Source organism: Larus michahellis, chromosome 8, assembly GCF_964199755.1.
Source record: "Larus michahellis chromosome 8, bLarMic1.1, whole genome shotgun sequence".
Classification (NCBI taxonomy): Eukaryota; Metazoa; Chordata; class Aves; order Charadriiformes; family Laridae; genus Larus; species Larus michahellis.
In genome coordinates, this window is record NC_133903.1 from 56,801,101 (window position 1) to 56,825,937 (window position 24,837).

The following is a 24,837-nucleotide window of genomic DNA, read 5'->3' on the forward strand; positions in this document are numbered from 1 at the left end:
TTCACATTCATCTAAGTAACAACAATGCATTTTACAGACCCAAAAGGCTCGTTTCAGACACTGAACATATACTTAGGGCTCCAGATCTAACTCCCACTGTTCATTTATTGCACAATTTATCCAGATTGGGACCGAAAAAAAAAAAAGGTCCCAATCCAAGAGTAACTGAAGAAAATGGGATTCTCTCTATTCTTTTAGCAGGAAATACAGCAGGGTGTGCGCCCCCAGTATATAGTCTTGTGCTACATCTGCGAGTGATCTGCAGGATAGCGTACATCCTACGCTGAACTACCTGCAAAAGCTGACTTTTCTCAGTTTTGCATTAAAACAACAACTGAGCTGTCCCAGGCTCGTTCCGTGCTGGCTTTCCAGCATCCGGACATAAATAGGCAATACTAGAGGAAAAAAACCTCCACGTGTGTATCTCTTCCTCTTTCCCGCAAGTGGCGGAGGTTCAGAGATCCCAGTACCTTTGTTATCGTATGTGTCTAGCGTATCTGCCAACAACAGTTTAAAAAAAAAGGACGGACCATCAGATTTGACACAATATTTGAGCAGTAAGACACAACGGGACAGCACATTTCTTGCCGACAATAGCGAGCCTCAGGTGAGGCACCGCCTGAGACAGAAAACGGAAGGCACAACTCTGGCGTCCCGAAATGCTCTGCTTAGTCTTCCCTGCTGCTGCCGTGGCACTGGACGCGCTCATGAAGAAAGGAATTGGCCAGCGTCATAAATAAAAAGGTGATTATCGTGCTGGAAATGGGTAATTGAATCCAGCGTGCTAAATGCGCGCTGCAATACTTTCCACATAAAATGTGTTTCTGCCGCAGCTCCCCCCAGCACGTGTACAATACATTATGCATCTTTGGAAACAGGGTGCATGTTAGTTTCTCCAACAGAAGAAAAACATTTACTGTTATATATAGTAAAGATCGAGTATATTATTTTAAAGTCTGTTTTAGGATATGGCCAAAGTGCAATAGTCACGGCTGCTCTGAAAAGTCAGGACGACGAGCAGCTAATGCTCCTGAAGGGGAGCAGCTGGCCAGTGAGAAATGAGCTGACAGATGGCTTTCTGTGAAAAACGGTCATTAACATTCTCTTGTCAACTCCCAGGTTTAATGGGATGTTCGAGCTGAGAAACCCAGCGCTTGGAAGCCAGGGAATTCCAGAAGCTAGAAGGTGCCTATGGACAGTCGCTCACAAGGGACAACATCCACCTGCTTTTGCGTTGATATGTGAAGTTAACATCAGTATATGTAAACTTAGATAAGCTAAGAGCTGTAAAACAAGATTTCCCACTAAAAAAACCATAATCTGCTTATTCAATGAGCTATTTTAAAAATCAAGATGCCCCTACAGAGATGGCTGTTTTCGTTACCCAGCGCTGAGGACCTGGCAGTGAAGCTGGCTGTAAATATAACCAAGGCACGTGCTCCGTTTTTAGGGTTCGAGCAGACCCTGACCCGCCCTTGGATGCTGTGATGTGCAGCAGCTCTACTCCAGCCTGGGGACTACAAACCCGTGGTCTAGACCGCTAACGGCACGACTAGCTGAAGATTCATACGCATTAGGCATTGGTTGAAAGTTTTGTTCGTGAACCAACCTTCCCACCCCAACACCCTTAGCAGGAAAACCTAACGAAGATGAATTTTAAAATGATAAAATCCTTTTAGTAGACTTCTTCAGCGCCTTCCTGCTTATTGTACTTAAAAGGCTGTAATTACCAAAGCAATTTTAAATGTTAGGCTCATTATTGCAATTACGACTATCGCAGCCCGGCCACGGCCAGCCTGATTACGCCTCATCTTGGAGCACAGAAAACTACGACCACAAGGAAACCCTGAAACTCCCCCAAAAGCTGCGCAGCATGGCTGCTGGTAGCCGACACCTCCAAGCGCCCGCTGTTCAAAGCTCAGGACGCGTGTCAGGAGAGCCTGCTGGCCTTGTCGTCACGGGGGACAAACCCAGCCCGGTGGGTCTCCTCTCTCTTCCACCCGTGTCCCCACGGGCGGGTGACATCCCCGGCAGCACGAGGGGGTCGGCGAGCGCCGGCTACTTACTTCCTCTCTCCTTTGTACCACTCAAAGACCGGGGCAGGAACTCCTGCACCTTCGCACCGAATCAGTCCGTTCCCTCCAAGCACCACACCGCTGGATTTAAGTTCCTGAATTGTGGGGGCAACTGAAAAAAAAGAATTGTAAAAATGGACATTTGCATCTCGATAACGCAGATTGTTTAACGCCGCTTTCTCTTCAGCACGCTCTACGTTACTCTCGGCCTGGCGCGTGTTTTCCAGCTTGATTCGCATTCAACCACCTTTTCTTCCAGCAGTGCAGAAATTATCCCGCACAGCAGATTCTGATATAGTCTGCGTATCTGGCGTAAAAAACACAGCTGAGACACGAAGAAATATCAATCCCATACTCAAAAAAGCTGTTTTTCCAACTCAGTTACCCAACATAAAGCATAACTATTTGTAAGCGTTAGTGTCGTAGGAACGTATTTGAAACTCGAGCATCAGAAAAAAGCAGACGGAGCCCCAAGGCCGGTGCTCTGGACTCTGCTGAGCAAAGACAGGGCCCGCACCACTCATCTTCTGCAGCACGTCTCCTGCCAGCGCCCATTAACCACCCAGCCTTGGGTGGCCTTTGAGATCTCGTTTTGCATGTTAAAAGACCAAACTTACCTTCGCAATTATAAACCAACTGTAAACACCATATAACAGCACCGCTTTTCCAGCGTCGCACTGGATATAGATTTGTTTCAGTAAATATATTTTGTCTTTTTAAATTGTAAACACCGTAAGTAGCAATAAACATTTTAAGCTTAGAACTGCAGGTACAAATAAAGATAAAAAGCGATTGCTGGTTTTTCCAGTCGCCAGCGAAAGGCAAGCGTAAGCTGAAAATAAAGCACAACAAATTCCTCAGGAAAGAGGTTATCAAAGGAAAGGCTGAACAACAACTGCCTCCTCCCCGGAATTTCTTTTACATTTTCTGTTTTTAAACAATAATTTATGTGCATCATAAAAACACTATAAAAACCAAACCACAGAACTTATAAATAAAAATCTGTTTATTTTTTCCCAAGCAGTTTTCCAGCTGTTGCTTTAAGGTGTTTATGTGCCTGTAAAACGCTGACTGCCTCTCGTCTGTTCTTTCCCCGTCTCGCCCATCGCCCATCATGTTTTACGGGAGCCAGTCCCACTAAAGGATCACGAGACACGTGAAAGAGCAGAGCGAGGGCCGGGGTCCCCCCGCCCTGGGGACACACCTGGCCTTCACCAACACCACCGCGTTTCCAGATGCAGAGGCCGTGGCGCGGGAATCCAGCTGTCACAGCCCAGGGAGAGCAAACGCGCACGCTTAGCACCGCGCGCAACTCCCAGTGTTTCACAAAACCATTTTGGGTGGGGGTAAACAGAGAACTGGTTCTCTCTCGCCCATCGCTCACGTTCCACCCCGCGTCAGGCAGACAGACCACAGTTTCCCACAGCTGGCAAACACACCCTCTGCTGCCTTCAGCGTTCTCTTCCCAATGATTACATTGAACCGATCCATAAATTCATTAACTTTCAACTGGTAACGCTAAAATTTCAAGTGGATAATAAACGTATAACCAATTTACGTCACCACTTCTCCATAATCTGCACAGGAAAAAAAATCAGATTTTTTGTGTTAGTCCATAAAAATAACAGATATATATATATAAAGCTTACGCTTTCCTGAGAAGTGAAGCTGCTTGTGCAGCCAAGACCTTTAAAAAAATAACTGTAAGTGAAACCGATCACACGGAGAGCTATGAACTGGTCACGTTTTGTCTCTGCTTCTACAGCACCCTGTGGCACCACAAAGCTCACAGCTCAGCTTGTGCTTCTGAAGTGTTTGAAAGAATAACACTAAAATTGCGCAAGACGAACCATACAAAAGCATCACCTGGATGATGGAAGAAAATGAATGTCTACTGCACGGGCAGGAGGTCAACAGAGGTTGCTGAAAGCTGGAGGATGACGGGGAGGAGGTCTACCTCTCACAGAGGGTTTCCACCCGCCCTGGGACCAGGCACTGCCTGCCAGCGTTCCCGCTGCGTCCCTTAAGTTGTAGGGAAGATGCGAACGCTGCAACAGAAGCCTGAGGACATTTCTCCACCATTAGTTCAGGTGTGACGATGGCTGGGGAGCACCACCCTGAGCAGGCAGGTCCCAGGTACTGAACCCCGAGCCCCAGCGTTCAGCGAAATGCCAGCTCGCTTGCCCTTCCGCCGTGCTGGTCCAACACTGCTGTGGTTCTGGGATTGAGGGGGGTCCTGGTCCACCCACCTGCCCAAAGCGGGGCCAGCCCAACCCAGGTGATCCCGACAGACCCCTCCATCCTGAGGTTTCAAAGTTCCAAGGAGACCCACAGCCAACCTGGATGACAACGCATGGGCACGCACTTCGCTCCTAATTGTTTTGTCTCTGTTGATAGGAAGAGCAGGACTAAATTTCTCTTTGAAGAAAGCTTTTACCCATTTAAAGACTCATGAGCCCATTCTCCCAGTCCTCATTTATCTAACCAAACTCAGACTAAAAGTAACTCAATTCTATCCCTCATTTCAGATGTCACAATTCCCAAAAAACGTGCTTGTTTGCTGACGTGCCTGAAGTCCTCCAGTTCACCCACACTTTGCCTGAATGAGTGTGCCCCGCACGGGGTGCGGCTCTACCGGGGAGATGCTGCCGGGTGGAACAGGGAGGTTGCTCCGCACGGTCTGCAGGCGATGCGTTCCTACGTGCGATGACACCCTGCCGTTGCTGACCTAGCGCGGCGCTTCTTCCCCCATTGCTCCTTGGGATTTCTGTGCCATGAGCCCGATTGCCCGTCTCACATTTCTGCAAGTCCTCTCCTGCGCGTGGGTGCTACCCCACGTTTCTCCTCCGCTGACCACCTTGGATTTTTGTCACAGCTCTCCCGTGTGTTGAGACAACCTCCAGTCGTGCCTGCTCCATGGGGCTGTCCCCTAGCAGTGCCGGACACCTGCCCTAGGGAAGGATGGAGGTTTCCTGCACCTGGAATAAACTGAACACGGCAGGTGTGAGTGGATATAATCTATTTTTGGGGTCACCAGAGAGAAATTCTGGGAGAGGAGCCAGGATAACGCACTAGATGCGTACATTGGGCAAGCTTTCATGAACTGAAAGTTGAGTTGAAGCTATTGACATCTCATGTACTTCCATCACCATGGAAAAATGCTGGGAAGATCTATCACAACTGTAGTTTTTGTCCTGGGCAAGAGAAGAGCCGCAACCACGGGTTCCACGGCATCTGCAAGCCCTTTTAGTACCCAGAAACAGTGCTTTATCCAGCCCTTTTCCCACATCATCATGCAATGGCTCCTTGGAAATCTTTGTAGTAAGAAGCAAACATTTTTCTACGTTATACAGACAGAATGGAAATATTTTTTTTTTCTAATTCAGAGTGGGTAGGATTATTAGCAAAAGACTGAGTTTGAAATTAACGTGGCACGCTGTGCACACTACACAGACAATATTTAATGTTCATAAGTTAAGCAGAAAAGGCAAATACGAGCCCAGCAAAGGCCTGAATCATGTACAAAGGGTTTTTCCAAAAAGTACCTCCTTCACACTTCTCAGCCTGGCCTGCCCACATTTTGCTCGGTGTTTTGTGGTTTTGGGGTGGGGGTTTTTTTTTTGTTATTTGGTTGTTTGTTTTTTAAATAAATGCAGAACATCACTGCTGATAAATCTTAAAATTAACTGAACCATAAAAATGTACAGCTTGACAATGCTTTTTCATGCAGGAGCCCCAGGCACCGCGCTCCCGGTGCAGCTGGGAAGGGGATGCCGGCTGGATCCCAGCTACAAATCACGACTCCGGGCTTTGCTGTCCGGTAAGGCAGAGTTTTGTTTGGAAAATACTGAAAAACTTCTGAAACGAGGTTTTCTTAGATCTCCCTCTCAGAAGGATTTCAGCTTCTGTTTGTTCAGAATAAAAATAAAAATCAATATTCTCTGCTCTAGGAAATCCCCGGTTAATACTGGTATGAAAACACAAGCCGAAGACAGCTTAGAGTCACCGTTCTCTTAGATTTCTCATTGTCAGGTTGTTTTCCTGCTTTGAGCGTACAGAGAAATTATGCGACACGTGCACATTTCTGGTGCACTGATTAGTAATGTGCTGAGCCAAAAATCCATCAGAGCCTACTGCTCCCACCGGCGTGGAAGACTGAATAACTCCAGATGAAATTACACACCTAAACACCCGCTGCTGCCGCTTGCCAAGGTTTGTTTTGGAAAAGAAAGAGACAAACACATGGGAAGGGATTCTGGGGCCTCCACTATTTCATATATTTTTAAAATGTTTTTCCATGTAGTCAGCAAAGACTCATTTTTGAGAAGGCGTTCGTGTCTGTCACGCGGCAGCCGTCTGCATTCTTGTGCTGCTGGGGCCGCACGTGTTTTCTCCTATGTAAAAAATTTTGAGGTTGTAACAATTGGAAGGAATACTATATTGATCTAAATACACATAAATTAGCAAGAGGAAAGCTCATATATCGTGTAAACAAGTGCCCACAAGGTTCAGTTTAACTCTGCCCTCCCAGTTACCCAATACACATCGGTTTTTTGGTGAACAGTCTCCCTGACACCAGAGCTGCCCAGTGCAGCGGGACAGGGCCACAGAATTGCCCAGATCCGAAGGGACCCTTCAGATCATCGAGTCCAACCATCAGCCCAGCACTGCCAAACCCCCACTGCCCCGTGTCCCTCAGCACCACGTCTGCCCGGCTTTTCAATCCCTCCAGGGATGCGTGAGATCAGCCAAACCCCCCATCCCACTTCAGGAGAAGAGAGGGATGGAGGCTGAGCACATCCCGCCTCCAGCCGGGGCTGGCGGGCAGGAGTTTGGGGGAGATTATAATAAACAGACAGAAAATAACGTGATTTCTCCTCCCAGGCAGCACCCCAAGAATGCAGAAAATTCCCGACACACGTGCAGTGACGGTTCCCCGGCCCCGGTCCTCCCCCTGCGACACGTCTCCGTGTTTCGCAGCACTGATTACCCCTGCCCGAGCACCTCCGCCTCATTAGATCCTTCTGCGGCTCTTTACAGCTTATTTTATTTTTTGTGTTGCCAATAAACTGCTGACGGGGTGTTCCGAGCAGCACGGGGGGGCTTCCAGCACATTCCCTGCCCCGTGCAGGGACTGGGGGTGGGGGGGATGTGACCCTCTTAAATTACTGAGGGGATGACTGAAATCCTGCTACAATCCCGGCAGCAATGAGGTGCCTTCCAACCCCCCCGGCAGGCCTCCCCCCGGGCCCTTGGGACCACCGCCAGCCCCACTGCCCACGCCGCGGCAGGGAATCCCGGTGGCTGCTCTCGGGGTTTTACGGCTGCTCAGGGAATCGATTGCAGGGATAAATATTGGCCATCGAGGAAAATGTTTTCATTCAGGAGTTTAATAATGATGGCTTGAAGTATTACAGAAAATCGTTTGGTATCATTAACCACCCAATGCCGCTCCGTTCAGCTGATTGATCAAACAGGCGCTTGCAAAAGTCCTGGGTGGGCAACAGGAGGCAAGGGATAAATACAGGTGGACATGAGCTTAAAGACCTGGTGAAAGTTTAAAAGGGTAAAAAGAAAAAACAGCTTTAATACATATTAAATATTACAATTACAGCTGGAAAACCAGCGGAAAAATAAGAGAAATCTTGGTTAAATATTCCACACAAAAGAATGTGAGGCTTAGGGAGGCACGAGGTAGGCAGGGCTGCAGCACGCCCTCCCTCGAACTCCACAGCTAAAGGCTTTCCCACTTCTCCCTCTCCACGTGTTACGTGGGAAGAAATTCCAGTTGTGTTGCAGACACAGATGTGCTTCTGCGTGGGTGCGGAGCACTGCGCTATAAATAATTATAAACACACAAGTGAGCAAGAAAATAGCAACTTGTCTCAAAGGTGTAGAGCGTCAGTGGAGAGTGAAACTGTCTACCTGGAGAGCCTCCGGGGGAGGGAAGGGGGCGGCAGCCACGGAGCTCCCAACGGGGAGAATGGGATAGGGAAGTTATTGGTCTGAGAGAAGATGCTGCAGTAAAATGTAACGGTGATGTTAACGAGAAAGCCTTGTGTAAGACTAATAACTTTAAATGAATTTGTCATTTTTATATTTCTTAAATAACAGTTATGTGAAATAACAAAGAAAAAAAATATGGTTCTGTATCTCTGTCAGCAGTACTGGGCTTTTGCGACTCGTATTTGTAGGTTTACTCTCCCTACGGTGGATCCTTGTTCCACCCTCTCCCACGGCTCATCCCTGCGGAGCAGAGCACTTAAAATAAATGCTTCATTTCTGACTTGAAAATAAATTACTGGAACTTACTTAACGTCAGCTTCTCAAATATGTGTAAGTGCTTTGCTGGGAAAGGCTTTTTCGAGTGGATGCTCAGAGGCTCGACTTAACCGTAGTTTTACTGGCGCCCTTTCGCGTTCGTCCCTACGTGAAATGGCACAGGAGGAAAGGCTGTTCCTGACCCAAAATAGGTATTTATTATCCCCATGGAATATGCATTTATGTATCCCCAGCGGAGGGATTTGGCATGGGAAGCCTGTGAGCGAGGGGACCGCAGCCGACAGGAACCCAGAGGCGATGCGAGACGCTGCTGCGGGTTTGGTGCCGTTTCCCGGGAGTCGGGCAAGTCTCACCCAGCAAAGCACAACGTGCAGCCACCGCCTGCCGGCATCCGGCTGATAGCAGCGATGGCCAGAATGCCAGGGGAAAAGTACAGCTCCCTGTTCTCCTTCTTATTTAGCAGGAACGGGAACAAGCGCCGCGCAGGACTGGAGCGCGACGTAGCGTCAGCCCGATCACCGACGCGGTGGCGGAGTTACTCCTGTCCCACCACCAACGGCGCCGGGGGTTCATCGGGCGGTTCGCTCGGGCCAGCCTGCGGCCCCGGGGGGACGCGTTAGAGATTTCGGGACAGATGAGCGCTCCATCGAGTGCCTGCGCACACCCCGGTGTGGGCACACCCCCTCTCGTTTTAGCGAAACAATTGGAGTTTCAGTAGGTACCCCTAGGAGAGGCTCCCGTGACGATGCCGAGCACTGGCTGCACTCCATCCCTCTCCCCGCGCCTTAATGCGAAAGACGTGAAAACTGTCATCTCCCTCCCCCACTCCTGCGCTAAAAGAGCCCTGTAATTATTTTCTGCTCAGTTTCTGCACGTCTGATATCACCAACGTGTTCGCGTGAGTCAGGCATTTGTGCTGGAAAACCAAGTTTTGCCACTTCTGTTCCATCCAGAAAGGATGAAAAGTGCTGCTGAATCTGGTTCCCTACCCAAATATTTTCATTTTGCTTTTAAATGTCTAAAGGAGCAGTTAAAACAATGCGTGCGATACACCAGCATTCGGCCAGGCTCAGAAAGCATGAAAAACCCCTCCAGCCAGAACAGGTTTCATCTTTTAACGTTTTAATGAGCTTCGGGACTTTTATGCATATTAGTTATGTTGCCCTAATTACTCATTATAATTCTAATGTGCATTTTATATTTAATTACAATGCTTATAAAGATTTGGTATGGACAGTAAATTATTATAACTAGCATGTGCATAATGATTATGAGCTGAATTTATTAACTTTTACACGAGCATTCAGGGCCGGCAACTTCCAATTTCACCTTTGTGATTAACCATATTGTCTGATTAAACTAACATTTTTGTGGCATTAATTGTAAATGTCAAAAAAAGTCTTTTATTTTCCCAGTTTTCATCAGATTTTAATTTGGCATCCTAACGTAGTCTTTTGTTAGTGAAATTGCTCTCCAGTGCGTTAAGATAAAGACTCTCAGGTAAGAGAACGGGTTTCCCGAGATCTGTTTTCTGCCTCAGCGGAACAGATATGAGCAATACTCAAATATATTCATTTATATATAGACACACACATAGCGTTTTTCTAATAAAGTAACAAATCTTTACAAGGGAAACAGTATTGCTTGGACTTTCTATAACTAATCTGGTCTTCCAATAGTCTAGTTATTTAATTTTTCTAACTTATTCAGAGCAGCGGCGCCCCCTAGTCCCAAATTAACGGAGTGGTTTAATAAATGCCTCTTCACATCAGAAACTTCTCCAGCGTGTGGCCTCATTTGAGAGACATGCCTTTAACACTCACCGGGCTAAACAACTAATAAGCTTATTTTTTCCCCTCTTTTCTTGATGACTTATCAAAAACCACTGCGTTCAGTGGGATCTTGCTGCGTACATACACATAAATTTTATATGCAAACGTAGAAGACGTGAGAACTCAGTTCAACTCCTGCCTCCCTAGATGCAACCCAGCACCTCTTTTGTGCTTTTCTCTTTCTTTAACAAACCCGTGTACTTTAAATGCCGATTAATTAAACACTTGTGTAGATACCTCGCACTAGCCGTCAGCAAACGAGCGGATTCTCAAGCATTCCCCGCGGGTCACCTGGCGTGTCGCAGGGTGCATCAGAATTTCCCGAAACCTGCATCTCCCCCAGCTACCCCTAATGGATGGCATTATTATATTATTACATCCCTGGCTGCTGTGCAATTTATGTTTTTGAAAATCAGACCTCCTAGTGTTGAGAGGAAAGCTCAAAATCCGCAAGTAATTGTTACGTGGGAGAAAAAAAAAAGAAATCAGCAACTCAAAATAATACTTAATAAATAATAGGCCAGCAGACAGGAATTCTTAACAAGGTGTTTTACAAGTATTCGAGTGACAAGAAAGAAGAGGAGGAAACTTAACAAAGCCTCCCCAAACCAGCACAGCAAAGACAGACCTGCAGGGAGCTCCAGAAGGAAACACGAGGCAGCGCGCAGGTGGAAGCGCTGCTTTGGTTTTCTGTCCATCAGATTTTATCTTACTGCTTCAGCTATTTAACCCTTCTGCTTTCCAGCACAGCATTTCTCTAATCGTATTCCCTGTACGGTAGCTCCCAGATGTATTTTTATCCTCCGATGCAGGAGCTGCTGTGGCGTGGGGACACAAGCCCTGCTCCGGAGCAGCTCGCGCCGCAGGTGATGGTGTCTGAGGGACGCGCACTGGCATCTCCCCTGCATCCCTGGCGCGGGCGACCGGGTCCCTGCAGTTACTACACAGACAGTTATTTCTGTGTGCGCGTGGACGGGGTCACGCCAAACCCCCTTCGGCTGCAGACCTGGGTGGAAACAGCCCCTGCTCCGTCAGCGGGGCGCTGGCCCCGGGGGAAGATGCGCCCGTGCTCCCTTTAGCCCAGCTGGGGCGACTCTCCATCTTTTCGCAAACAGCCACGTCCCATTTGACAGAACAAGTCCTGCCACCGTGTAGGAATTCACAAAATGAACAAAACCCTCGTAAGGGGACCTCGTAAGGCAGGTGAGAGGAGCCGGGGCAGGAGCATCTCCTGTCTGCACTTCTCCAACGGCTTCGCACTCGCCCTTTCCGCAGGCGTAATTGAAACCACGATGAACAAACATGAAACAAATCCTGCATTTGCATACAAGACTTGGTGGTAATTTAGAAGGAACAGATGCACAAAACATAAACAGGGACATAAATGCTCAGTGTTTGGCGTTGTTTGATACGGTGGAGTTGGTTTTAATCTTTCATTGGCCAGTGCAGCTTGATTCAAATTCAACTGAAGTCAAAGTCTTTATATTGACTTCAGTGGGCTTTGAATGAGGCCCAGAAAGATCCGCAATAAAAGAGAATTTCACAGTTTTCAAAACACAAAAAAGTAAAAAAAGAAAAACCCCGCAACTTGAAAGCGCACTAGTGTAACAAAGAGAGCTCTTGTCATGTAATCCCTCTTTTTATACGCTATTGCTCTTACTGCTGTCATTTGAGGGAAAAGTTGTCATCAATACTTTCTCATCAGCAAAGAATGGGCAAGCGTCTGTAATCACCTGAGTCAAAAGAACAAACTTTTATGTCTCATGGCATAAAATATGGTATCGACAGGACCCAGCAGAACCACTGACGGTCTTTTTTTGAAATATATGAAGGGGATCTATTAGAAAAGGGTTTAAAACTTTCAGTGTGGTATGCAGGGAGATGGAGGGGCACAAGTTGTGAGTCCTGCACCCGTGGCAGAGAGGGGAAGGGGCGTTTGCTGGGACGTAGGTGACACCCGGGCACTGGGGCTCCTGCTGGAGCAGAGGCGGCAGAGCCCGAGCAAGGCGCTGCGGAGCCTCAGCGGCGCAGAACAGAGCACGACACCCCTAACGGCTCGTTTGCACGTGCTGGCTGGGGGACGTCAAGGTGAAGGGCATCTCGGAAATTCAAGAGAGCATCTCCCCCAGGAGACTGTGCCTCAGGAATGGCCGGCGTTAGCTTTTCCCAGGCGGCATGCACACTGCTCTGATTTTCATTCCCCTTTTGCATTCACTCCACTGAAGTTATGTTTCTCCGCGTGTTGAGAGGGACTAACGGCCCCACACAGGCAGCAAGGAAAGCCCAACCCACAACTGTGAGGCTTAAATAGTGGGAAAGATAAAGATATTTTACTCCGTGCAAGCTTGCTGTTAAATATTGCAGCGCTCCATGTACAGGAGCAAGCGGACATCCGTGGGTAACGCGGGAGGACCAGAGCTATCTTGGGAAAGGCAGGTTTCCATGCGGGACAAGAGCACCAGGACGGCAGGATGGGGGGAAGAAGGACGGTGTGCTGTTGTGTCTGTTTGTAGCCGGGCATCCTACCCGGGCTCACCAGCTCCCCGCATCAGCAGACCTCCCTCCCTCGGCCATTCCTACTGGAAAAGCTTCCGCACAATTAAGGTGCCCTCATACTCTGCTGCGGTTCCTTTATCTCAGCAATTTATTCAAGCACGCGTGCGGAGGTGAAAGGGGAAAAATGAGTATCAGCATCCTGGAGCGGTACTGAGGAAGAGGAGAGGGGATGCTTTCATACATCCAATGCCAATCCAGAAGGAAGAGTTGGCCGGGAGCCTGGGTGCAAACAAACACGAGCGCTCTTACCCTGCTATTTCTCTCCCTCTAAGGAAGATAAAAGCAATGGACTTTAACGAATTCCAGGAATTACTAAGTAGATCTTTTGGCAGTAAAGCTGAGGAGAAAGTGAATTAAAACAAGCTGGTAGTTTTCCAAGGAAAGAATGTTTGGAACAAAAATGTAAAATATCTCAGGGCAGGTCAGAAATGCAACAAGAAACCTGCCCGAGCCCCCCGGAGCTTGTCCAGGAAGCCAAAGCCCAACAGCAGCTAAGGCAGGCAGGAGACACCCAGGGCGGTTGGAAACCAGGCCATCTGTACCGTATCTGTATCAGAGAGGATGGTCACCCTGCTGCTCAGCACCACCCCTGTGTGGTGCCCAGCCACGGAAACACTCGTGGTGGTGCATTTCTGTACCACCACCCTCGCAGCTCAACCCAACCTGAGAACACAACATGATCACTGATCAAAAACCTCAACGCTGGACCCAAAACAAACTCTGGGGACCCGCATCCCTTTGGCCTGGCAAGGAGCCTTTTGATAACAATTTTCTCAATAACTCTGCACCTTCACCATGGATTTGTTTTCTTGTCCATGTTTCCATGCTTGCACCTGTACGTGCCACACGTCAAAAGCTTATGAGTGTCAACACATGACATCACCTGCCTTCCCCGGCGATAAATGGGAATTAATGAGACAACGTGATTTGCTGTTGATGAATCCACAGTAGCTGTCACCCATCTCCGATTATCCCCCAGGTCCGAACACATCTTGTTAGAGTTCCAGCGTGTGCCTGGGGACTGCAGACGTGCCAGGCGACTGCCAGTTCCCTCTGGGCAACACGCACCCGGGGCCTTGGTCCCCAGGACCTCGCCCAGCCTTTCCAAGGTCTCAGAAACAACAGTTTCATCATCATTTGCTTTATGTAGATCTTTGATGAAGGTTATTATCCTCATCTGATGACTTAAGACAACAATTAGCTTATAGAAGCCTGTTCTGTGTCTACTGTAGGTTAAGCTTTATTTGTCTGCTCTTGGTATAGAGTCCTGGTGGCTCACAGGTGACCAACCTTCCCTTCTTCCAAGCTGGTGGAGCAGAAAAGCAGGAGGCGGCGTCTGACAACGCGCAGTGCTGGGAAGGTTGGCCAGTCCCTCCCAGAGATGCCCAACAGACGCGTTATCTAGTGCAAACCACCCGCTCTATGGGGCACTAGCGGGGCCTCACCTGAAGCACCAAGTTGAGAAAAGCAGAAGGAATTGGGATCAGCAGAGCTGGAAAAGATAACTTAGTAGGGATACATTACATCACTTAATATGTGGGACAGAAAAGAAAAGAAATCAGCTCTTCCCTACCTCCTTTATGGGCCAGGCAAGCAACAACCAACCAAAATTAAAGCAAGGGAGATTCAGGTCTGGTAAGCTATTGCTGGAAGAGATTGCTTAAGGAGACTGTCAAGGTGCTCTTTTCTCTTTTTTTTTTTTTTTATTTTATTTTATTTTAAAAGACAAGGTCGATAATTTGAATACCAGCAGCTGCATCCGGACAGCAGCATCAGCCCGACTCCTCGGTTCCTCCTCTGGGTTGAATTTCTGTGGTCTCTGAGATCCAGGGATTACTAAGCACCAGAACAGTTCCTACAACGGCAAATTCCTTCACTCATTTCTGTAGCTACTAATGTTGTGCTTAAGGTTATAGGCCATTTTTCAACACAATGAGGAAAAAAGAAATTATACGCTCCTCAGCTTATAATAGTAATGAAATCTCCAGGTTCATACTTAACTACAAAAAGGAGGTAAGTACTGAAACTGGATTTGGAATTAAAAAAAAAATAATTCAAAAGACAGAAGCAGAACTTTTTCGCAGGAAACTTATCTTGTACATCTCAGATCTGATTTGATATATCCTACATACATAACAAAGTAGCTAGGTGTACTCACCAAAATGATATTTCTAAGGACAGAACTCATTACTGCTGTATAATAAATGGAAGCATAAGTCAGAGTTAGCACTGAACAGATTGTTTGGGGTTGCAAAGACAGCAGCTGTCACAGCTTGACAGCTTTCTTGTTAGTGAATCAGCTTTACTGACAGTCTTTTTGATTGAAAACCACTGTTCGCTGACAGTGTGTTATAGCTGATATACATATGTATCTCACGGAGAAAGAGAAAGAGCCGTAAAAGGTCTAGAAGCTATTGCTCCATATTAAAAAGAAGTGAAGTTTACATGAAGGGGTTTTGGTTTCTCCCCCCTCCCCGGTAATCTGCGGCAGATGTAGGCTGATAGGAAGAGGACAGCCCGTGCTGGCGCGTGACGAGCACACACGCACGCAGAGCCAAGTCCAAAGCGGTTTTTCCACCGAAAAGCAGTAAGGCCACAGAAATACTAGTTGCTTTCAAACGCTCTCTGGAAGAGTTGGTGTAATCAAAAAACAAAAGTTTAGAAATAAAACTCCGTGCAACTCCGACAGGGGCTTCCTGGACCTCCTGCTGGCCCAAAGCGGGGATCTGCTGGAGTGGATCTACTCATATTAATTCAAAAAAGAACCCGTTTACTTTGAGTCCCATTTCAATTTTCTCCATCTACGTCGACGGTTTCGACTGGCAGCTCCGTGGGCCGGGGAGTGTTGGCTTCTGCTTCCTGCACCACGCTCAGATAACCCGTGCAAGGCCACCGCCACCGCGGGGGAAGCGGCACCCGCTCGGCAGCGCCCCGGGCTCCTCGCTAAACAGATCCGGTCCTTGGGGCAGCAAAACTTTAGTGGGCTGAGGTAAAGGAGGTATCGCACCGAAGCAAACGCATCTTGGGGTGTCTCTCTCTTTTCCCCCAATCTGTATTTATTTATTTATAAGATTACCCACATAAAGTAATTTCTTCCTCCTCAGTTTTGTGGTATTTCAACAGATAAAAGCCAGTGAGCTGGGTACGACGGATGTCACCTTTTCTTCCGAGATCATTGCTTAAAACCAAGCACACGTGGTGCTTTCATTTCAACCAAAGCCAAAAACCGAAAGCCGTTTATGAACACCAGAAACGTCCAGGGCTTTGCAGCTGGTCCCTGATGATCGTTTCTGTTCTTGCTACAACTGCTCATTCCCAACGGATGGCACATATTTCCCAGGAAGGGACAGTGGATTGCAGGTCAACACTGGGATGCAGACCTGACTCCACATAAGGAGTTTGGAGCACTGGGACTTCCCCGCTTAAACCTTTAATTGCTGCATTGAAAGATAATTCTTATTCGCAAGAGTCTCTTTGCCATTAATAATACCAGGTGGAAAAGTGAGCACCGGAATTTTGAGACATTTGGTACTAAACACAATTTTGTTCAAAACGCACAGGAGTTAGTGCATTTTGAAGTGATTTTTATCCTGAATTTGTGAACTGAAGTCTTTCAGTCTAGACATGACCACGGTGATCTTTGTGCACAGCGTGCAACAGGTATCAAAGCAGCGGAAGCGGCGTGGGCTCCTCGTCTTTGGGACGCGGCCCTGAGCGCAGCCGTGCCCGCAAGGCACCAGAGCTTTCGTCGCAAGAGCTTGTGTTTGCTCTACAACTCTAAGGTCCAAAAAAAGGTCACATCAGCCTCAAAATGGTTTGTTTTTATTTGAGAAGAGGCAGAAAATATGAAGGGAACCAGCTTTATAAATTATAATGCCTGAAGAATGATGTTGGCAATTTTCCCTTTCTTTTGCGTCAACAGCGCTGCTTTGTTTTGAACTATAAAAGCAGCAATATTACTTCTCAAAGCTCCCCTAGCTCAGATCTAGTGCCTACACCACACACTTGCTAATACCAACCAAATTGCGGAAGTTATTAAAACCTAATTTAGCAGTCTCACCAGGGGACAAACAAGCTGTAACAATATCATTAGAGTCTTATCAGGGACTGGATGTCTTGTCGAAACGCCGAGCGTAGCCAGGGTAGGAGCCAAGGGGGACCGTCCCTGCCTGGCACCACGGCCGTACCCATACACGCACAGGTTACGCTGACAGATTTCTTTTGCAGAACCATTTCAAAGCAGCCATGGCTGCTGCTGGAAAAAATAACAATAAGAAAAATAATCGGGGGACTGAGAATTTTGCAAGACTAACTCACTGTTCAGACCTGTCTTTTCCTGACCCCGGTTGGTGTCACCAGCTGCACCCAAAAGCCCCCCAGGCTACCGTATCACCTCAAGGGCACGGCGCTTGCAAGGGAGAGGGAAGACTAAGTCTTAGACCAACAGCAATAAGGAACGCCACAATTACTAGAAGAAATATTGCTTTATGACATGTTGACTATTATGAGAAGTATTTTAAGTAATTGTTTTTGCTGAAGAGCAATCTGGGCAAGTGAACACTCCTGGAAGCTGAAGAGCTCTCCATTAATTTTGGCTGTGGTTTGGAGTCTAACACAGCCTGCTGTATACTTCAAACTGCTTCTTGAAATGCATAAGCTCTTTAGAGATGAGTCATCTTCTATTAAGACTTCCATTTTCCTGGACTGTATTTTAGCTGGTATTTAAAGTGGGATCACCTGGAGGCTGGGGAGCCAGCGGAGGTTCAGAGCCAGGAGGAAGCATTCTCTCCAGGCAGGACCAGCTTCCCAGGGGTGCTTTTCCCTCGGTCACTAGAAACACGTCCTCGCTTCGCATCCCATCATGTTGGCGGGGGTTACACCCCACCTCCAGATGTGACGTTTTACCACCTCCGAAGATGACAGGGAGCCAGCGCTGCACCCCGGGACACCGGCCCCAGCGAGAGGAGCACGGTCCTTCTCCTGCTGATCCCAGGAGAAATGGCTGCAGGAAAGGCAGCTTCACCAGGGGCGGATGCACTGAGGTGTCCATAATCTTACTATAACCTTATTTTTACTTTAAAATGACAGCACAAGTGGAAAAGTATACGAAAGCTATAAAAAAAACCCCAAACCTATTTTTTTTTGTCCGCTAATTCATGAGCTGGTCCCCACACTTTCACCAACAGTGGCCTGAAGCCTTTACGCTGTTGTACCTTTGCATCAACAACATATTGTTGACAATGTTTTCACCAATATTAGGAGAGTGTCTCGTGGATGCTCTGTTATTTGTGACAGCACAGTCTCCCAGAGATACACAAACATAATGAACAGCATTTACTGCTATACCATAATTATACAATACGTGGACCTGTAACTACTGGCAGAGTGTAAATATGTGCAAATTAGTGCAGTTATTTTTGTTTCAAGGACTTGTTTTCCTGGGGACAAGGAACAGAGAATACATTCAAATGGGTAATCACGGCAGTCCTCAAAAATTAACCACTGCAGAAGTGACAACTAATCAGCACCCATAGGCTTCTGAAACAATAAAAATCCAGATTTGAATAATAGAAACAATCTTCTAATAGCTAGGTCAGACACGCCGCTTCTCAAGAAAACAGTGCTTGAAAAAGGATTTGTTTGCACATGCTTTAATAACTCTCTAACTTTCCAATGTGGGTCACGGATTGGTGTCGCAGACACTCTTCGCATAGCGAGCGGAGAACTCGGGGTGTTTTTTGGCGTCTTAAACTCTTAATCTGCCTTTGCAGGCAGGAGCCGGGCCACGGCAGCAGCATTGCTGGCGTTACGCCGGAGCATCATCTCCTCTGCCACCGAAGGAGCCGAGCCGTGTCCTTGTCCCGCAGCCTCGCGTGCCACTGCTCAACCCAAGATCTCTATGGGGAGAGGAGGCAGCTCACCCCACAGCCTGCTGCCCTTGCGCGTCTGCACCGCGCCACTGGTGAACACAGGGTGCGGCCCCGCTCCCCCCAAAATAGCCAGGAAAAAATAAAAATAAAAATAACTTGGCAGAGTTAAGCAGGGATTTTCTTTAAGAAGATGAAAAGTGTACTCCTGATGTGTTGGGGGGATATCTCGAGCACTAATGCTCCAACTTCTTCAAATACAAGACCTCGTTTCATGTTGCCAAAGCCCTCGATTATGTGCGGTGGCAGCAGAACGCCATCTACATGAAGGAACATTATAATCAATTTTGTCACGCTTCAATATGAGCAACGTTTTTCAGAAATGTGCAGTGACTGCACAGTGGTTTGCAGAACTTAATAGTAAACTATTACACTGCAGAAAGAAATCAATGTTAATTTAGGAGCCAAATTGCACTCGAGTCAGAAACTTGAACTATATTGTTTTAATCTGACTTCTGAAATGTTAATAAAAGTACCTGAAGGACATAAGATGACAAACATTACTTTCATCAGAGGCTTCTTTCCCCACCAGTGAGGAGAAAATATTTTCTTCAAATCAACCGCATTCTTTTCCCACCCCACCATTTGAGGTGGTTTTAAATATGTGACCAGTTTTTATTGAATTGGTGTAAGTTGTTTTTCATTAAGTGCTACTACGAGACAGGACATCACATAACTCATACAAGCGACCTCAGTGATGAGAAGAGCTTGCAAATTAATAAATAAGAATTTAGTCCTAATGATGGCCAAAAATAACAAAAAAATACAAAAGTAAGAAAACCCCCACTCTGATTACACTGTGCATGATCAAAAGCTCCATTTTCCAGCGTAGCAGAAAATTCTTCAAAGACCTTTATCTTATGTAAAAAAAAAAAAACCAACCCTGTTCTTATTTGTGCTAGTTTCACCTGAAATATTTTTCTAGCAGCTCCCCATCTGGATGGCTGGACCCAAAGACAAGCTCTGCTGTTATTGACTTCAACCGTGATCAAAGTTTTCATCTCAGCTGTGCTGGCACCTAATCTCCTTTAGCCAGAGCGGGTGGCTTTGTATTCTCGTATATTTGACCCACCGACATAGAAACTAATTACACCGTTATTTCACAGTATGACGTGCTGCAGGAAAGACGTCCTCTCCACCGCTCCTCTGAAGGCTTTCCTACGTCTTTTTAATTGAAATGGTAGCTCAGATGTAAAAGTTATAACTACTGAATTAGAACATCTGCACAACACAGATAATCCAATTTTTTAGAATTGGGCTAATATAATCTTTAGCAATAACAAGAAAAACAAGTCAAGAGATGGTCTTGATGGACTTATACACGAACCTCTACCCACGTCACTCCTGACCTGCCAGCGTTGCAGACTGCCAACATGTCCTTCACGAAGCCAGTCCACGGTCCCCCAAGAGCGCACCGTGGGGCAGCACTGCCCTCACCATTCAAAGCGTTAGCACAACTCTCACGTTGAGCTTTTGCAACAGTTTTCAGATGAAAAAGAGCAAAGGGAGGACACCATGCATCCCCCAGCTCTGTGCAGGTAGGACAAAACAGAAGGGGACCAATCCTCACAGCCTTCTTCCCGAAGAAACCAGAACATTTGTGGCAAATGGGGCAGCCTGGAGTCACGCTGTGGACACAGCCCACGCCTGGCCGGGGTCGTCTCTTACGCTTGCAGGCTCTGGCCCACCGTGTGAGTCCATGATGCGCACCAGCGTGACCATCACCCACAGGTCTCAGGCCAAGAAGGCTTGAGCAGAGTCACATTCTGGAAAGGTCATGCTGCAATAAGCCCCGCTGATCCATTGACAGAATCAAATACGAACCAGTAGTCAAGTTTCCAGGAGTCCCCAGTGGGACTCAGCAGCCAAAACCCCATTTTTGAATGGTAACCTGAGAATTTAGGAAAACATGTTTCACAGAAGCCAGTGAAACCGCACTCCAGAGTGCTTTTAGCTTTTCAGAGTGTAATTTTGATACTTCAGAAGGGTATTGCAAAGGTCAGTCTCCCAAGGCTCTGTGCATGCGGACCTCTCGAAACGGTCGGTGGGAATTGTGGCTGCTCAGTACCCGCAAATTGCTCTCCATCCTTACAATATTGGAAAACACTTTGTGATTAAACGGAGACTGACCTACACGATGCAGTTTTAAATGTGTGAATTTCAGCCAGATGGATAATATCAACCACTGCAACACCAAGATAAGGTCTTTCTGCTCCACGGTCAAATATGAACATATGACTTCATCTCATGTGGGTGCAATTCTGTTTGAAGAGTTGACATGACTGAATTCACTTGATATAAATGACACTCTAAAGAACAGCAGTAACTTCTCCACAGTTTGTTGGTTTTTTTTTTTTTTTTCTCTCTCTCTCTCTCTCCTTTCAGAGGACTGGTTTAAAAGAAAAAAACCAAAACTTTGTAATTGGATGGAAACGTCCTCGCCAAGGGGAAACATTTGTGATCAAGGTTCAGGTCCTCTAGGGCTGGGAGCTGCAGCACCCTTGACTGCAGTTGCTATTGTGACCTTCTGGTAGGACAGACAAGGCGGCTGTCCCTTCTCAGGCTGCCTAGCAAACAACCAACATTGCAAAAGCAAAGGCTCACACAAACGCGTACAACTGTATAGATCAAAATACATTAATGTGAACTCGCTGGTTTCTCCAACAAAATGACTCCTGGTCTCGTAAAGCCAACGCTCACCGTAACCCCCAAGTCCTGAATTTAGTCAGGGTTACAAATATGAAGTTCCACATCTGTAGCCAGTAAAAACGGGAAGAACCAGAGGTACTTATTTATGCTTAAACAGAAGCTCCCCCCCCGCCCCTCTCTTACAGCAGAGGAAAGTGGAAATTAAAACTCCAAATTGCTCCGAGTAATTTTATACTTGGTGCCAAAGCAGAGGAGGACCGAGACCTTTGGAAAATATTTGGGCCTCACCTTTTTATTTAATAGTGTATTCACCTTGGTTGAGGGGAAGTTTCTTTGTTGAACCCACAATAAAGAGCCTTGCCGAGGAAGTGTTTTTCACAGGTCAGTAACAGTTCACAGCGAGCCCCTTTCTGGGAAAAATCGAGTCACAGCGACCTGTCCAGGTATTAGGAACCCCAACAAACACTGAAATCCTATAACGTTTTTCCCCAGCAGGTTTAAGGTTACAGATATAATTAGGTTAGAGTGGCTCTTACAGTATGTCTGATTTCAAAGTAAAATCAGAGTATTATGCATAAAATTATGCAAAGCGCCATAGCAACAGTAAGGCAGACTTCTAAGAAATGCTAATGAGATAAGCTGTGCTGCAAAAACCCTAACCTGTCCAAGCAAAAAAACAAACACATTGCTTAAAATTCATACAAGAAACTCACACAGTCCTTCTATAAAATATCTAGCGTAGAACACCTTATCGCACCGCGCCAGCGGGACGGGGGCACACGCTCTGCACAGCAGACACCTTCCGTAACTCGCCGCTCCCTGAAATCCCGATCCCGCGGGATGGACACTGCTCCGGCTGAAAGCCAGCGGCAGAATGCGGGTGCCAGAGCCCAGGAGGGCGGGGGGCAGCCTGGGTCCCTCTGCCCTGGAGCACCCCAACGCGGGTGACGCGGAGCCTGCTCCGAGCACGCAGACCCCGCGTCCGGGGCAGAGCGAAACTTGATGAAAGGAGGGAGGAAAAACCCCACAAAACCCCAAACCAAACAAAGCCTTAGATGATTTACTGCAGAACGTGAAATAAATGCACAAAAAGGAAAGGGGAAAGGAGGCAGAATTGTTCTAAACACAGGATTTGACCAATTCAGTGACCACAATTAACTGTTTTATATTTCAGACAGGAAATATATGTATTTCAAGACAAGGAAAGAATAATGCAGCAAGTGCTTGAATAAACCAAACTGATACAAAACCAATTGGCGTAATAAACCTCAAATATGTATTCAAGAGCTGGATTAAGCAAACGCAGAGCTACTGTTTGTTTCTGAGGCGTGGGGCAAGCACCTAACGCAGCCTTTGAGAACCTGCTTCAGGAACGCAGAGAGCGACAGGAGCTGGGGAATTACAAGCCAGCCCATTTCTCTCCAGTCCCCACAAAAATGCTATTCAAGCTATCGAAGGTGTGAAGGCACCTGGAAGATAACAAGAGGAGCAATTGCCAACAGGTTTGTTAAGAACAAACACAGCCGCTCTGCAGAGAGCGAGCAGGGCTGCTGGGGTAACCCCCCCCCCCCCGCCTCAAGTGCCCCCGTCACAGGGAAAGCAGACATCCTAGCCCAATATATGACCACCCAAATAATCCTTCCACATCCTTGGCAACCCAACACCTCACCTGGCATGGCAGCTCAAGTTTTAAACACTTTATTCGAGAAAGCCCTTCCCTAGCACCAACTGATTTACAGAAAAGAAACACTTAGTCAGTCCCTTAGAAAACACAACCCCAGAACAGAGATGAGATGAGCTGGGGCTGGTGGACATGAGGAGGTAAATATGGGGAGCACAAGCCCATCGTCTCCACAGAGATGGAGCAGTGAGACTGATGTGTTCTGCATTCCTCTGAGGACAGGTGAGGAATGGGGCTGTAATTCTGCGAGGAAGGTTCACATTAGACACTGTGAGAAATGTTCCGTTAAGGACTGTGATTGAGTAGAGTACGTTGCCCATGGAGCTGCCGTCACTGGAGACACCTCACGGAGGGACTGGCCAAACATCCATTGGCAACACCGAGTTAGAGGCACAACTTGCAAGGTTAATGCAGTTTTTACCGGCTATCGTGTGGTCTATTCACTTCCATTTTCCAATATCGACAAGATCTAATGGAAAAATATCTGTACAAAGAGATGCTGTTCCAAGTAGATGTGGCTCAATATCTAGAATATTTTGAGCTACCTTTATACTGTTAGCGTTTACTGTCTACAAAATCAGGCAGATGAGCTTTCTCCTCTGTAGACTGCGGCACGCGGGAGGCAGGAGAACCGCTGCAGGCCGAGCCCCGGCTGCACTACCTGTCATTTGTGCCAGCAAGACTTCTTGGGAGCCCTGCCTCAGAAATGAAGACCCCAAGACAGCCAAACCAAGAGACCCGTCGGGACCAGACCACACCAGTGCTTCCCAGTGCCAGCTGGGCTTCCTCAGCACAGGAACTCTAATTTTCACCTCCCCAGTAAGCACCGACTAATCTGCCCTTCAATTTGCAGCATGATGGGGTTCATAAAGGCTGAAATTAAATTATTGTCTTAATTTCAACTGAATGGCTTTTTTCCTCACCAAAGCCACCGGATCTTAATTTGGTAAAGTCCACAAGATCCAGCTTTAACAGAGCTGCTCCAGACACAATTACAGAAAAGCAGACCCTTGGTGTATATTATTTGGAGGAAAAAGGAAAAAGGAATACTGCAACACAGCTCCACTTTAAAAGTCCACATTTGCTATTTATTTATGTAGCTGAAGATTTTAGATAAATTAAAATAAGTGTCGGTTTCATCATGCGCACACCCATTCTTCATCCTCTCAGCATGGCCTCAACGCTTCCGGACATCCTCGCATTTAGCAGCTGCCTTTAATATTTTTAAGTGCGACACTAATAAAGCAGACGCGTCAGCAAAGCCCCGGGACCGCACGTACGGTTTCAGGTGGCATATTAAACTCTGGCTAAGCCAGACACTCTTCCTTCAAAGTGGGGTTCAATATTATCACCTACAAATCAGTATTTGCTTTATGAAATGTAATGGAAAATGCTAATAAGATTTCCTGGTGAAATGAAATTGGATTATATCTTATCTATTTTAACTTGATTTGGTCTAGTATTCCTTCTTCATAAACCAGCAGCTTCTATTTCTTTTTTCTTAACACACAGCCCCCCCTTCCCCCGAATTCAGGCAGACAAATGCACCACGGATTCTCAGGTCACCATTTTTGAAAGGGAAATTATGAGGGACAGACATAAATTAAGTAGAAATTGTAGATTATGCAATATGAAGCAGTATAAAGAAAAAACCCACCAGCCTCGTACAGTCATTAGAGTTATAATTTAGGTGCTGCAAGGCAGATCGCAAGTCGGTTGTTTATGTATGGTTGGAAGTTGCCCAGCCAAGAAACTTGAAATTCAGAAAGTAATTTAAACCTGGTAATTTTCTTGTACATGCTTGGATGACTGAACAACCGCTATATGCGATGAAT

General features: G+C 46.8%; 1 protein-coding gene across 1 annotated transcript in view; it reads right to left on the minus strand.

Annotated features, from left to right (window-relative positions):
- Nucleotides 1–24,837, minus strand: part of NEGR1 (neuronal growth regulator 1) — a 285,381-nt gene that overhangs the window by 59,899 nt on the left and 200,645 nt on the right. The window contains exon 5 of the mRNA XM_074598876.1: nucleotides 2,067–2,187. Within this exon, the coding sequence (XP_074454977.1) occupies nucleotides 2,067–2,187 (121 nt within the window). The remainder of the gene's footprint in view (nucleotides 1–2,066; nucleotides 2,188–24,837) is intronic.